The sequence below is a fragment of the Rousettus aegyptiacus genome, unplaced genomic scaffold (genome assembly GCF_014176215.1).
Source record: "Rousettus aegyptiacus isolate mRouAeg1 unplaced genomic scaffold, mRouAeg1.p scaffold_m13_p_3, whole genome shotgun sequence".
Classification (NCBI taxonomy): domain Eukaryota; kingdom Metazoa; phylum Chordata; class Mammalia; order Chiroptera; family Pteropodidae; genus Rousettus; species Rousettus aegyptiacus.
In genome coordinates this window covers 17,154,638-17,168,917 of record NW_023416306.1, presented here as the reverse complement: position 1 = coordinate 17,168,917, position 14,280 = coordinate 17,154,638, and the positions used below count along the sequence as shown (strand labels likewise).

The window sequence follows — 14,280 nt, the reverse complement described above, 5'->3', positions numbered from 1 at the left end:
GCATTTTAAACAAGCCCTACAGGAATGTGATATTTCTCATAGTTCGAGTATCACCATATTAGGCCATTTCTTGATGCAATTGTTATAGGAGAGTCCAGACCTCTGTCCTACCAAGGTGAGGCCTCAGGCTGACCCCACTTTTCTCTGAAGGGTGGCTGAAGTGCAGGGCCTCTCCACCTGCTTTAGGCACCCCAATCCTGATCCGCCCACCAGAACCTTCTTAATTCTCTCTCCTCCCCCCTTATTCCAATACAAATATTTATATACAGATAAGTTCACACATTCATGCTTACACTTCTAGTTCCTCAAATTAGTTGAACGCAGCTCCTATTTGGGGGCAGATAGTTCCGCCTGGGAGTCCAGCGGGGAAAGGCCAGCTTTCTCTTGTATCAGCTTCCTCCTTTGGGTGCCCAAAGTTCCCGCTGGCATCCTGTCCTCCCCTGCCTTTTTCTGGCCTGTCCCTTCCTTTCTTGGGTTTGAGTCACCGAGCTGGCAGGGCCTCAGAAACTGCCCCCAGTTCTGTGGTGGCTACTCTTTGGTGTGGCTTACGCGAACCAGACCTTCAGTCCATCATCAGTCATATGCTGCTCCCTCCGGCCAGCTACCCTACCCTTGTCAAGGGGAATAAGTTCTAGGCTGGACAAGCACCCGGGTCTTGGTCTATGCCTCACTGGCGGTGGGCCTGGGGCAAGTCCTTGCCCCTCTCTGAGCCTCAGTTTCCTCATCAGTGAAATGGATATGATAATAACATGTCCTTTGCAGTGTTGCTGGGAAGATTAAATAGCCCAACTTGGATAAAGTGTTTAGGGCAGTACTCGGGACTCAGCTCCTGGTGAGTGCTCAATTGATGGGAATCATATTGACAGTGAGGATGAGGATAGTGACAGTAAGAAGAGGAACAGGTACCCCAGCATTCACCCGGTGCCTCCAGCTCCCTTTCCTAGCCTTCACTATGCTACTGCAAGCTGGGCCCAGCCGTACTTGTCTCACAGCGGGGAGCCTGAGGCCAAGGGAGAAGTGTTTGGTCCAAGCCACACAGACTATGCCTCACCCTTGTCTAGTGCTCTCTGACTCTACTCCAGACCCTGCATTCCTCATGCCAGCGAGGGGCAGGGGATGGAGACTGGCAGCTGGGGAGGCACGTGGGAGAGACAGCCAATGCCGACAGGCAGTGCCGGGCAAAGGGTGAAGAGGAAGGGGGTGAAGTCTTTAGGCTGTGGAGTCAGACAGACCTGGGTTCAAGTCTCTGCTCTTTCTTCTCCTTTCTGGTCCTGAGACGTTGGCCAAGTTGTATCTTTCTCTGGGCTTCAGTTTCCTCTGATAAAGTGGGAAGGATTGAATCTGCACGGAGTTGTTCAGGAATCAAGAAGGTTGCAGTATAGAGGAACCTCCGTGCCTGGGGCACTGATCCTGTGAGGACATGAGACCCAGGAGGGCTGGACACAGCTGGTGTGGCCTTGGGTTGGTCATTGTGCTGCTGTGTAGCTAAGCTGCGGCTGCCCAGAACCCAAGTTGCCGGTCACAGGGTGACAGTCACTACGTTGTCCCTCCCCCAAGCTGTCATCCTGCCCTCTTGTTCGCTGAGCGATTTCTACCGTGAGTACGAGTATCCGAACCAGACAGACCTGAGAGATGTCTGCTGGGCCATGGTCATCTTTACAGACGGGCCGCCTGAGGTCCGGAGAGGAGAAGACCCCCCAAAGTTATCCGAGAGTCAGGCCCTGGCTCTGGCTCCTTGTGCTGAGTTGTCTCACAGTGCCCTCTGCTGCCAGACCCCCACCTTGCCGGCTGTTCCCTGGAGACCATGCAGGGTGGACCCACAGGCCTGCGTCTGCCCTTTTCCTGGGAGCCAGTGAAGCCTGAGACTAGAGACTATCAGTGTCTGGGCCCAGGATGCTGCCATTGAATTCCACTCTGGCCTGGCTCAGCCCAGAGTCAGGTCATTCTTTGATAGTGAGGAGACAAAGGCTGGGGCTCCTCCCTGGCCATTCTTCCTTCTCCCCTCCTTCAGGGGACTGGCTTGGGCAGGGGCTATCAGCGGACGGTGCCAGCTTCCCGCGTAAGCTAGAGGTCACATAAGAGGGCACCTACGATGCCTTCCAGCTCCAAGGTGCGATAACACCTTCTGGCCTCCTATTTAAGAAAAGCCAAAAGAAAACATTGTGCCCTATGTCTAAACAAATGAGTGTAGAGTTTAGAGCCAGTGTTTCTACAAGGTTCCATGGGGCCTGCCAGGCTGGGCTGGTCAGAGGGCAGCCAGGCTTGGCCATGTGGCTCCAGAAGTCAGGTAAGGACCAAGAGGTAAGGTCCTGCTCACAGGAGAGCTTTCAGTCAAGGGTGGGCTCTGGAGCCAGGCCTGAAACTCTCTGCTCCTTGCCAGCTCGGAGCCCAGGCAAGTACCTGAACTGCTCCGGGCCTCAGTTCCCTCAGCTGTAAACTGGGGAAATCACAGCAAATAGCTCTTGGAATTGTTGCGAAGATTAAATTGGGTAGTCTGTTATGACCCTTTAGCTCAGTCCCTGGCACATTGTGAATGCTCAACGAATAATAGCAGTAACTTCAATGGCTAGTAGTTATGGAGCACGTCCACGGACATGCACTATGCCGAGCACTTACTTCACACAACAGCGCTTTGAGGTGGGTCTAATTATCATCCTCATTTTACAAATAAAGAAACTGAGGCACAGAGAGGGGATGCAACTTGGCTAAGTTCTATTAGCTAATAAATGACTGAGCTGGGATTCAAATCCAGACAGTTTAGAATCTACAGTCTTAACCACCACTATGATTATAGTTCTAATTACAATAAAAATTATAATTATTATTCCAAGAAGCAGTTAGTTCCCAGTCCCTGGAGGTGGCAGGGTGGGGCTGGGCAGGCCCCAAGGAGTGCTGCTTGGAGTAGAAACAGGGCCGGATGGTTTGGGGCTTACCTCCATTTACCAATCAGCAGAGAGGGGCACGCAGCGTGGGGATAGTAGGGAGCAAATGGGGAGGAGAGTCCCTCTGTGTGCTGGCCCGGGGCAGGCCTTACTGCAGCCCCCGGAGAGAGGAGCTTTTGGAGACACTTTGGGGCTAGAAATCAGAACCCGACTTTCCATCTTAATTTCTTCATTTTCTGCGCCACCCTCCCCCCTCCCCCGCCCCCACCTTGGTACCTGGGTTCCCCTGGCTGCTCTGGGGACTGACTCCGGGGGCTCGAGCTGCCTGGCCCCGCTATCGGGCTGCCTGGCGTGAAGGGGCCCTGCCAAAGATGACCCTCTCCCAGCAGTGGAAGGAAGAGCCCATTTCCCAGCAGTGCAGAGGCTGGGGGTGGAGGGCGGGTGGGAGTGGTCCCCAGGCCCATTGTGTGGGCCCGATAAAGTGCGGAAGCTGAGGTTAGAATGGGAGGAAGCCCAGCAACCAGGGCCCTTTCCCACGGGTGGGGGCTTAGGCACTGCCGAGCCAGGCCGGCGTGACCACAGCCTGTATGGCAATGGGATGCCGACAGTAACACTCACTGGGCAACCAACACCAGCAGCCCCTGGTGACCGAGGGTGTCCTGTGCTGGGGCTGCGCCATGGGGGCCCAGACTTCTCCCTGCGGAATCTTCCAACAGTGAGGTGTGTGGTTGTCATTACGCCTATGCTAGAACTAAAGAAGCTGAAGCTGAGAGGCTGAGAAGCGCTTCCAAAGAAGAAGGATCTATATACCCAGGCCTGGCTGCAAACCGAGCTCCGGAATCACACACCACAGATGGGCGTGTGCCTGTGTGCGCACGTACACACACGTGTTTACAACCTTGGTGGGGCAGCATTCTCAGGAAGGAGGCGGCATTTCCCCGGAGTCTTTCACTGAAAACATTCAAAATGTGTCCTGTCCTTGCATTTGAGTAGCAGCATCCTCTGGCGGAGGGACCCAGCTTGAATTCAGACAGACCTAGATTCCAGCTCTCAGTTAAACGCTGGGTATCCTTGGGCAAGTGACTAACTTCTCTGAGCCTCTGTTTACTTTATGGACTACTCTGAAGATTACTGAGATAGTATCTGGTTAATGCTCATTCCAAGATCTGGCCTATAGTACAAGTTTTATAAATGATGCTATACTTTATCTTGCTATTCGTTGGTCCAGCCATCCATCTAGCCACTTGGGCTAGTAGCTCCCCCTGCTGGCTATATCTGGATTACTTTCCTTTCCAGAATTAAGAACACGAGTATTTTAAGGCTTAGCCCATTTTCTTTATTTTACAAATGAGGAAACTGTGGGAGGGGCTCCCGAGGAGTCTGAGCTGAGATCCACACCTGGTGGCTTTCTGTCTTGTCTTGGGACATAGTGTCTCAGCCCATCCATCCCTGAGCTCTAGTTCTTCTGCCTTTCAGAGCATTTCCTGGGCTCCTGCTCTGGGGTGGGTGGCATGGTTGGGGCCCTGGGTTTCTCCCCGAAAGAAGACAGACAAGCATAGGCAGGGCAAGGGAGACAGGGCAGCCCCAGCAGAGATGGTGGGAGTCCGGAGTGGTCTGGAGGAGAGGAAGTGGAGGGCTGGGGGCAGGTAGAGACTGGGGAAAAGAAGAGAAGGCATTCCAGCAAGGGAGCACAGCATAGGCAAAGCAAGGGAATGGGGTGAAGGGAGTGGAATCCGTGGGCTGCAGTGAGGCGGTTGAATAAAGTTTCAGGCTTTGAATCAAGCAATGAGGGCCTCAAGATGCATTTTCCCCAGCCTGCTTTCCTTCTTGGTTGATTCATTTATTCCTTCAACACGTATTTATTAAGCTCCTAATGTGTACCAGGCCCATGAGAGTGACTCAGACAGAGGTGAAGACAGACAGAGGCCTTGCTCTTGGGCACTCACTGTCCCGTGGAGGAGACAGATGTGGAACAAGCCATTTTGGGTGTAGCGGGAACTTCGAAAGGGATGAAGGGGACACAACCTTGGTCTAGGGGTCAGGGAGGGCCTCCCAGGTGAGGAGACTTATAAGCAAGGCTTTCCTGAGGTCTGGATTTTTCCTGAGGCTGTATCTTAGGAGGAAAGGGAGATGGGAAAGTCACAAAGCCATCCCCTCTTGGAAGGAACAGCACATGCAAAAGCCTGAGCTGAGAGGACAAGGCGGGTAAGGACATTCTGTCTAGTTGGAGGGCATGGTCATCGAGGCTGCTGGAGAGGTGACTGAAGGAGTTGCAACTGATGTTAATATGGAATTTTCTGCCCGTATCCTAAGATGATAGACTCTGTACGTCATGTTATGGTGTTCGGACCTTTTCCCAGGGGCACTAGGGAGCCATGGAAAGTTTTAAGGCAAGAGAGGTGTTCTCAGGCCTGTGTAATAGCTCACTTTACATACTGCTGACCAATCCCAGGTCTCTTTCAAACCTCAGTATCCTGAGTTAGTCATTATGATTTCAATTTCGAAATTAAGGAATAGAGGCTCTCAGAGAGGAACAGGGATTGGGCCAAGTGACACAGCAGAACCCTGACTAGAGCTCTGCTCTCTGGCTGGCCCTACTGCTTGTGGTGATGCCTCCGCCCTGGCCCTTCCCTAGCAAGCTAGGTCCTGAGCACAATAGGAGGAGACCCCTTCTGGTGGAGGCTCTGCCATACCAGCTGCGCTCCGTGGGTAGTTTCCAGTAGTGGAGTCTCTTTCCCTCATCTGTTCTGTGAGAGGTAGGAGCTTTGGGCGTGGGGAGCTGGTTCGTAGGAGCTGTTGGATCCTGGAGCCTCTCTTTGCTCAGGCAGCAGTTCCTGGATACCCAGGCTGCAACGTGTCTGTCTTTTCTCTGCAGATGAGCGGGCCCGACATGGTTGGGGATGATGACGAAGGATCTCGGAAGAGAAAGAGCAAAAACCTGTATGTCTGAAAGATCCATGGTCCTCATCCTTGTGGTCAGGGAGGCTCCCCGCACCCCTCTTCCTTCTTTGCCCTGGGGCTTGTCTCTCCTCCAGGGGTATAGGTGGGGAAGGTGCTATACCCAGTCCTACCCCAGACAGATACCAGTGAACAGGAGGACCTTGGGACTTAGCAGTGGCTTCAGGGCGGGGTCACCAGGGTCCTGAGCATCTGGCACTGCCCTCAGCATCCACACAGCGTAAAGTAATGTGCTGATTCAGTACCTGGAAGCCACAGGGATCCAAGCAGAGGCAACCAGCCAGGTTGCCCTGGCCTAGACCCAACCTCTGAGCCAAGCAGTGGCCGAGTGACCTCAATAGGTTCTTCACTCTCAGAAAGGGCTGAACAGACAGTTCATAGTGTTTCCCTTTCTCCTCCTGAGCTCTTGAATGCTAACGGTCTCTGGCATTGCCAGGAGGGGGCGCTGCTGGCTCAGATAGTGTATCTCATGTTCCCCAAGCCTTTCTAGCTGCACCCAGGGCCCCTTACACTTCCATTTTGGACGTTTGTTAGAGGTGCCAATTAATGGGGAGTGTGGAGAATCTCCTTGGGTCTCCTTGTACCCCCAGGCCCTGGAGACTGCAGAGAGAGAGACAGGAGGAGATGGTAGGGCCCATGGAACTCCCTTCCCTCCAGGTCCTATAGAGCCCACCATTATGCACAAATTGGGCCTGGGAGAGAAGAGGAATCTTTCCCAGATGCCTCGTGCAACCTTCCCTGGCCTTGACCTTAGCCAGGGTCCACTCTCCCAGCTCCCCTGCCCTCCCTAGTTTTCTGCGGCAACTACAGGCTTCTCTCTGCAGCCAGGAACGATCATACTTTCCAGGAAGGTGAAACGCACTAACAAAAAAAGTCCTTTGCACCAGCCGCCAGGTTCAGGCCAGAGCTGCCGTGATGGCACTCCCAGGGGTGAAGCAGTGGGGGACAGTGGAGGGCCACCCCAGGGATCTCCGAGGGTCCCTATCCTCACCCAGAGGGCTGCCAATCCCTGGGCTCCTGAGCCTTATCTCATTGGCTTGGTACCTGCTAGAGCAGGGTCTCCATCTCTGGGCAGCTGCCCCAGACCCTACGGACACGTGTGGGACTCACTCCTAAACTAAACCCGAGCACTTTTGCCCGTGGCACTGTGCTAAAAGCTTTATGTGCATTTTCTCCTTGCCTTGAAAGAACCGCAGCAGATTAGGTAACTTTCATCATTCCTGGTTAACAGATGAGAAAACTTGACACTCAGCCAAGGTTAGGTAACCTGACAAAGGGCATACAGCTGGTAACTGCTAAAGCTAGGATTTGAACCTGAGGCTGTCTGGCACCAGAGTCTCCCTCTTAACACTTACTGGGTATTAGCTACTTCCCTTGGTGACACCGGGTGTCCCATAGGTCATAGTGCATTTGAAGCTTGAATAACGTCAGAAGCATCAAAGCTACAGACTTACGAAATGCATTTGAAAGTTGAATTATTATATCTCTGTTATACTTACTTAGCTTTGTGATTTTGCTTATACATTTTAAACTTTTGGGTTTAGTCAGTATTTTTCATCTTTAATCAGAAGGCTGGAGACCAAACATTTTTTCAAAATTTATTGTTCAAAAATCGTAAAACTAAATGTGCCTTAAAAATTTAATGATTCAACTTTCAAAAGATGTTTTTTGAAAGTTTATAGGATTTACACTTCTGAAGTTATTTAAGCTTAAAACTGTACTAAAACTTTTGAGGTGTCCTGCATGTGTGTGGATGGAAGTATCCAAAGCCAGGGATGGAGGCCGAGAGGCCGGCTGGCAGGAGCTGTTCTCCGAGAGGTGCCCAGGGTAGGGGGTCTAGGGATGAGGAAGGGGATGTGAACAGGAGCCTTCAACTTTTAACCCCTTTCCTGCCACCACCTTTGCTGAGTGCTGAAATCTCAGCAAGGCTAAAAATAGTTCTTGGCTAAAAATAGCCAGCCCTGCCACCCTGAATACAGAGCCTTCTTTCCCTCCCTCTCTTCTTCCCTCCCAGCAATTTGCTGACTTGTTTTCTCCTCCTTCCCCTGGTGCTGCCATGGTAACGGGGGAGGCCAGTCACAAATAACTGGGTCTGGCTTCCTGCCTGGGCGGGCCCCAGAGGCCACCCCTTGCAGACACATGCCCCTTTCACGGGATCCCTGTCTGGGTTGGCCAGGAGGGATATTTTTTTTTTTCACTCCCTGTCCTGGTCCCTCCCATTTCCTGGCTCCTCCTGTCTGAGTCCCAGCCCAGCCTGTGCCTGGGTGTCCAGTCCTCCGGCTGGGATCTCAGTGACTGCTCAGCTGCAGCCCGCACTGTTGCTGCTCGCCTTCCGCCCGGTCGGGGTGGGAGACAAGAGCCCAGGGGTGCTTCCTGCATACCTTCCCGGGCCCCAGGGTGGGGCGGCCCTCCAGAGATGCTCCGAGGCATGTACCTCACTCGCAACGGGAACCTACAGAGGCGACACACAATGAAGGAGTAGGTGCCCCTCGTCACAGTCCACGGCCTCCCTACCCTGAATTTTCAGGGGTGATTGCCAGGCTGACCGACTCCCTTCTCTGCTTCTGTCCTCCAGAGCCAAGGACATGAAGAACAAGCTGGGTATCTTCAGGCGGCGGAACGAGTCCCCGGGGGCCCAGCCAGCGGGCAAGGCAGACAAAGTGATGAAGTCATTCAAGTAGGTCTTCCTTAGCACCCCATGGACCCTCAGGCACTCACTGGTCCCCAGGGGGACAGGGCTGGTGGTAGGGTTAAGGGATAAGGGGTGCTGCTGGCTTGATCCAGCTCCAGGTTGGATGGAGACCCTCGTAGAGGGAGCCTGGTATCTGTAAGCGGCAGTCCTCAGGTGGGGAACAGCTGCCCTGGGAAGGACTGTCAGGTAGGGGTGGAGGTGGGGGCTGTAAGTGATGCTGGCCCCGAGAAAGGGCGTGGGCCCCCCTCCTGGGCTCCCCCTTTGAGCTCCGCCACTGCCTCAGCCAAGGGCCGCCGAGAGAGGCTGCTGAGACCCAGCCGCCTCACTTTCCCAGAGCCTCTTGGTGTCTTCACTGTGCCCTCACTGTCCCCTTGCCTTCCCCCTCAGGCCCACCTCAGAGGAAGCCCTCAAGTGGGGCGAGTCCTTGGAGAAGCTGCTGCTTCACAAATGTAAGTGAGGGCCGGCTGGCCCGTTCTCCCTCCTTGCACGTACTTTCTCCCTCTCTCCTGTTCTCCTCTCCCAGACCAGGGAGTGCGACTGGGCCTGGAAGGGTCGCCTTCACCCCCATTTTCTTCCCTGAGCCCAGTCAAGTGTCCCTGCTTGTTGGATGAGGCTGAGCCCAGGCGGAGGCCCTTGGTTTGCCTTGGAGCTGGCTCCTGCCCGCCCCTCCCTGTCCATGGGAGCTGGCACTGCCTGCCTGCTAGAGGCCGTTGGGACCTGTGTGCTCAGACCCATGTTCCCAGAATAACAATAAACATTCCCACGAACTGAGGGCTTACACTGGGCCAAATGTGCCCACCATCTCATGGGCAGGATCCCCTCGGATCCTCACAGGGCTCCGGGAGACAGGCTGATGATCCTCATTTTACAGGTGAGGAAACTGAGGCACAAATAGGAGGAGACCTGGCCAAAGCCCACAAAGAGGCAACGGGAGGGGTGTGACCTCACCCCAGGGCCGCTGGCTCTTGGGAACAAGTTATCTTACTAAGCTCCCATTGTCTGTACCCTAAAGGCTCTGGGAGGGTAAGCTGGTAGGCCTGAGGGCCAGAGGGGCTTGTTCTGCCTCTCACCCAGGGTCTGGGCTTCTCCTCACAGATGGGCTAGCGGTGTTCCAGGCCTTCCTTCGCACTGAATTTAGTGAAGAGAACCTGGAATTCTGGCTGGCATGCGAGGACTTCAAGAAGGTCAAGTCACAGTCCAAGATGGCAGCCAAGGCCAAGAAGATCTTTGCTGAATACATCGCAATCCAGGCGTGCAAGGAGGTAGGACCTCAAGCTGGGTCTTCAGGCCCTTGTCCCTGTGCCCAGTGGCCTCAGTCATTGGTGGTGCATGGCAGCCTCAAGGAGGAGCTCAGGAAGGGGAGTCGCCAGAGTGATTCTTAGGGGCTGTGTGCCCAGAGTGGAAAGGAAGCAAGCTGGGGCCTTGGGAAGAATTGAATTCCATTGATAACAAAAAGGGCCTATTGAAGCGCTAATCCCTTTATGAATGGGCTTTCGGATTTAACCCTCATGACAACCTGCAACATAGGTTTTATTATTATCTCCATTTTTAAAACGAGAGAGGTTTCAGAGAGTCTAATCATAGTAGCTAACATCTATTGAGTGCTTACTGTGTGTAGGTGCTGTGTGCAAAGTCACAGGGATGATCTATTGATTTAATCCCTGTCTATTTAAAATGGATGATTTTGCTTAATTTGTACGACTCTTCGAAGAATGTATTGTTATTCCTAATCCATATATAGATAAGACAAGCGAGGCCCAGAGCACTTAAACAATTTGCTCAAAGCCACACGCCTGGATTCAGCACTACTGGGATTTGAACCAAGGCGCCACCTAGAGGTGGTGTTTTCAGGCCCTCCAGTAAGTAACTAAGCCAGGACTCAAGTCTGCTGGCCTGAGGGCCTCCACTCTGAACCTTAAGATGTAGAGCAGAAGGACTTGAGGGCGAGAGGCTTGGATAGGTCCAACCCCTCCCCGCCCTCCCCCGCCGCCTCTAGTCCCCAGGGTCAGCCCCCTTGCAGCCCTAACTTTGCTGCCTCTGCCCCTGCAGGTAAACCTGGACTCCTACACACGGGAACACACCAAGGACAACCTGCAGAGCGTCACTCGGGGTTGCTTCGATCTGGCGCAAAAACGCATCTTCGGGCTCATGGAAAAGGACTCGTACCCACGCTTCCTCCGCTCTGACCTCTACCTGGACCTCATTAACCAGAAGAAGATGAGTCCCCCGCTTTAGGGGCTGCTGGGATAGAGCTCAGCATTCACACCAGGCGGGCTGGGCCCCCTCCCACGTCTCCCTCTCCCCTGCAACAGAGGGGGCAACGAAGCCCCCGGAGGCCGCGTCTCCGGGCAGACAGATGGACATTTGGATGAGAGGCCTGGACCAGCAGAGGTTCAGGCCATTGGAGGAGAGAAGGACTGGCCCTGTTGGGTCCCCACTGCCCCGGTACGAGGGGGCCCAAGGGCCCCGGCAGGTCGGGGGCCCCGGCTGAGCTGGATCTGGAGCTGCTGCTCCCTGCTGCGGAGACCTCGCATTGACCAAGTTCCTTAAAGAACTGGCTGGAGGGGCAGGAGCAAGGGCCGGGCTTCGGGGCGCTCCAGGGGCGCCACTGGGGCTCACGGCTCGGACCCCGGCCTCGAGTTTTATTTATTTAAACAGTAGTAAGATGCTTGGCATGTCGTCCTATAATAGGAAACCTTTGCCTCATCAGTTTTCCTAATTTACAAGTGCAATATTTTAACCAACGCCTTGTGAACAGCCACCTTGCAGAGGAGGTGGACATCGTTTTCTAGTTTCAGGAGATTTGCTGGTCCCAGGCACTAGTGGCAGGCAGCTGGGCCTTCTGGACTGATGAGGCCTGGAGGGGTGGGTGCTGCAGTCCGACCTCGCATGGAAATCCGGCACCCCCAAGTGAGGTGTCCCTCAGGGGCTCTGGGAAAGCATGATACCCTCAGACCACACAGCAGCCGAGTTCTGGAGCAAATAAAAGGCCTGTGTTACTTCTCGTTCTTGACCCTTTCTGTGTGTTCCTGGTTCGAAGCTTCCCAGGGTGGGAAGGGTTGCTGGTTCTGCTGTTGGCCCAGCTTCTCCTCTCCAGTCATCACTTGCCTCGCATCCTGGAGCCACAGACGTGACACTCTGGCGAGAGCTGCTCCCTTGACAGACGCTGTCTCCGTGCCAGGTGCTCTGCCATGCTTGTTCCATTTATCCTCTCATCTCAGCAAGCCTGGCACGTGGGGGTTATCCCCATTTTACAGGCGAAGAGAGTGAGGCGCAGGCAGGTAAGGTGAGTTGTGCAAGGTCACACAGCTGGCAAGTGGCAGACACAGGGTTCAGCCTAAGCCCGACTGGATCTCTGTCCTCTATCAGCTACATGACAGAATCCTAACTTGGCCACTAACTGGCCGTGTGACCTTCAGCAAGTTCCTTCACCTCTCTGCCCTTCCATGCCCTGAGATTCTAGTGGAACTTGCAGGTGGCACAGGAATGGTTGGTAGAGGTGGATGGGGCCAAAATCTGGCAGGGGATTGGCTCCAGACGGGCAGGCTCATGGAGGCCTTTAGGACAAGAAGGGACAGCTTGGGACATGATGGGGTAGGGTTCATGGACAGTCCCTCTGTCCATGAACAGAGGGGAAGGATTCTCCCTCTGTTCCTTCCTGACAGGAGATGCAGATGTAGGAAAGGCCTGGTCCAAGGCCACAGGTGAGGGCAGGCCCTGGACCACTTTTCTGGAGGGTGGAAGAGAGCCCAGAACCCAGGCCAAGCTGATACCCAAGCCGCTCCTGATGACTGTGCATGCAACCTGCCAGGGACTGGGGCCAGGGCCCAAGGCATGGCCTGGAGTAGGGACTGGCTCAGCGGGGCTGACTTAGATAAAGCTGGATAGAGTTTGTGCGAGAGGGGCTGGGACCCATTTCCTTGGATCTTATTCGCTGCCTGGGGTCCTGGGTTCAGGTCTGCTCAATGGGGCCTTGAAGATGCAAAGGGCATGGGCTGTGCAGCCACTCTCCTCCCTGATCTCCGGTGGGCAAAGCTACTGCCATGCTCCCTTACAAGGAGAGCATCAGGAATGGTGGTCTCTGGAGGCCTAACCTGGGGCCCAGCATACAGTAGGTGCTCAGTACGTGTTGCAGCCTTTTCCCATAGCACCAGAGTATGAGCATCTCCAAGAATGAGCCTGCGTCCTCTTCTGAGCACCAGACCTGGGCGGTGAGCACTATTTGGCTGTGTAAACAGTGAAGGGTTTTCCCACCTGTGGAACTACCTGCCAGTGCCTCAGAGAGGCTGGACAGGGAGGGAACAGAGGCGAGCTCCTAATTGGGAGCGAGGGCATCTTCTGCTTGGAGGGACATTCTGCCCGTAAGGAGACTCACCTTTTCCTTTCTTTGTTCCAGGGGTTTAGACCCCTCTAGGCCGTCCACCTTTCCACCCTTAAGTTGCCATAAAAACCAAGGTCCAGGAGAGCAAAGTCAGGCAGATGGAATTCCCATTTCAAGGGCCCCTTTGCCTGGTTTCCATTTTTCATGCCCTGTCTCTTGACCTCAGAGGGGCTTTGGCTACTCTGGAGAGCAGATGGGAAAGCCTCCTGGATCCTCCTGCCCTGGCTCCCCTCTGGGCTCCCGGAGGCCCCTCTCAAAAAATGGGCTGGTCTCCATTGTTCTTTCACAGGTGAGGAAGGACCAGGCTTCTTGGTCTCTGGTAAACCCAGGCTGGTCAGTGTGGGATCTGGGAGCTCTGAGGTCAGTATGCCCAGCCTCCTCCCCATCCCACAGGTGGGAAGACTGGGGTGGAGGGGGTGGAACAGCAACCCTGTGAGGTGAGAGGCCCAGAGCCTGCACTCAGGCTCTAGAAGTCGGCTCCTGGCTCCACCAGTAACTACTAGCTGCACATCTTTGAATCAATCATGTAGCCTCAGTTTTTTTCATCTGTTAATTGTGCATATTGGCAGCTACCCCAGCGTCGTGATGACTGAGCCAGGTCAGGCCTGTGGCAAGTGTAGCCCGGTCGCTGGCACAGGAGCGTACTCCTTCAACACGAGCTACTGCTAGGAACATCCTTATTCATGGTCACAGGGAGGTGGCGAAGCTCATTCTCCGGTCACCCAGGCCCAGACTCTCCCCTATCGGAGTGGACAAGGAGCCTTTAGTCTCAGACCCTATGTCCCTATCCTTCCAGGAACGGTTTTGCTGGAGGACAAAACCAGCTTTTTCCAGGCAGCAATGCAGAACAGGCTGTCCTGCGCCACTGCCCAGTCTTGGCCTGGCTGGGTGCAGTTGGGGTCAGCTGGCAAACACAGTGTGAAGCAAGGAGAGGGGAGAGGGCACAGCAGTGCCACGTGGTTGGATGCCAGTGGGAGGCGACTCGGCGCTGGCCTGCCTGTGCCAACTTCAGCCGACTCTTCATGCGCTTGGCCTATTGGCCTGGCTTGAGGCAGATATGGCCTCCCAGACTCTCCATCTGGTCCAAACTCTTGCCTGGTGCTTGGGGCCCCTCTTGGGTTTCTGCTTGCATCCCCTCTGTTAATAGGGAGCTCATTATCTCTGGAGGCAGCTCAGGAGGGCTTGGGAGCCTCTAAAGAGTTCTAAAGGTCTTTCTCTGCGAAGTCAGGATCCTGGGGTGGGGGTGGGGCGATGCAGGAAGGTCAGCCCCATCCTCACACTTCAATCCTCCCTCCTCCCTTCACCCTCACCAGACTCCTCCGAGCTCCCTACCCCCACCTCCATGCCTTGCTCCCTGGTCCCTTGGC

At 54.5% G+C, this 14,280-nt stretch overlaps 1 protein-coding gene across 15 annotated transcripts in view; it reads left to right on the top strand.

The window, feature by feature from the left end:
• RGS3 (regulator of G protein signaling 3) overlaps positions 1-11,537 on the top strand; it is a 115,002-nt gene extending 103,465 nt beyond the window's left edge. For 12 of the 15 annotated variants that reach the window (XM_016126269.2, XM_036238751.1, XM_016126270.2 and 9 more), the window contains 5 exons: positions 5,758-5,822; positions 8,416-8,517; positions 8,920-8,981; positions 9,628-9,794; positions 10,582-11,537. In XM_016126269.2, the coding sequence (XP_015981755.2) occupies positions 5,758-5,822; positions 8,416-8,517; positions 8,920-8,981; positions 9,628-9,794; positions 10,582-10,767 (582 nt within the window). In that variant the 3' untranslated portion in view covers positions 10,768-11,537. Of the gene's footprint in view, positions 1-5,757; positions 5,823-8,104; positions 8,319-8,415; positions 8,518-8,919; positions 8,982-9,627; positions 9,795-10,581 lie in introns of those variants that run through there. The other 3 variants (XM_016126279.2, XM_016126280.2, XM_036238752.1) reach the window with 3 other exon arrangements.
• The last annotated feature ends 2,743 nt before the right edge of the window (positions 11,538-14,280 follow it).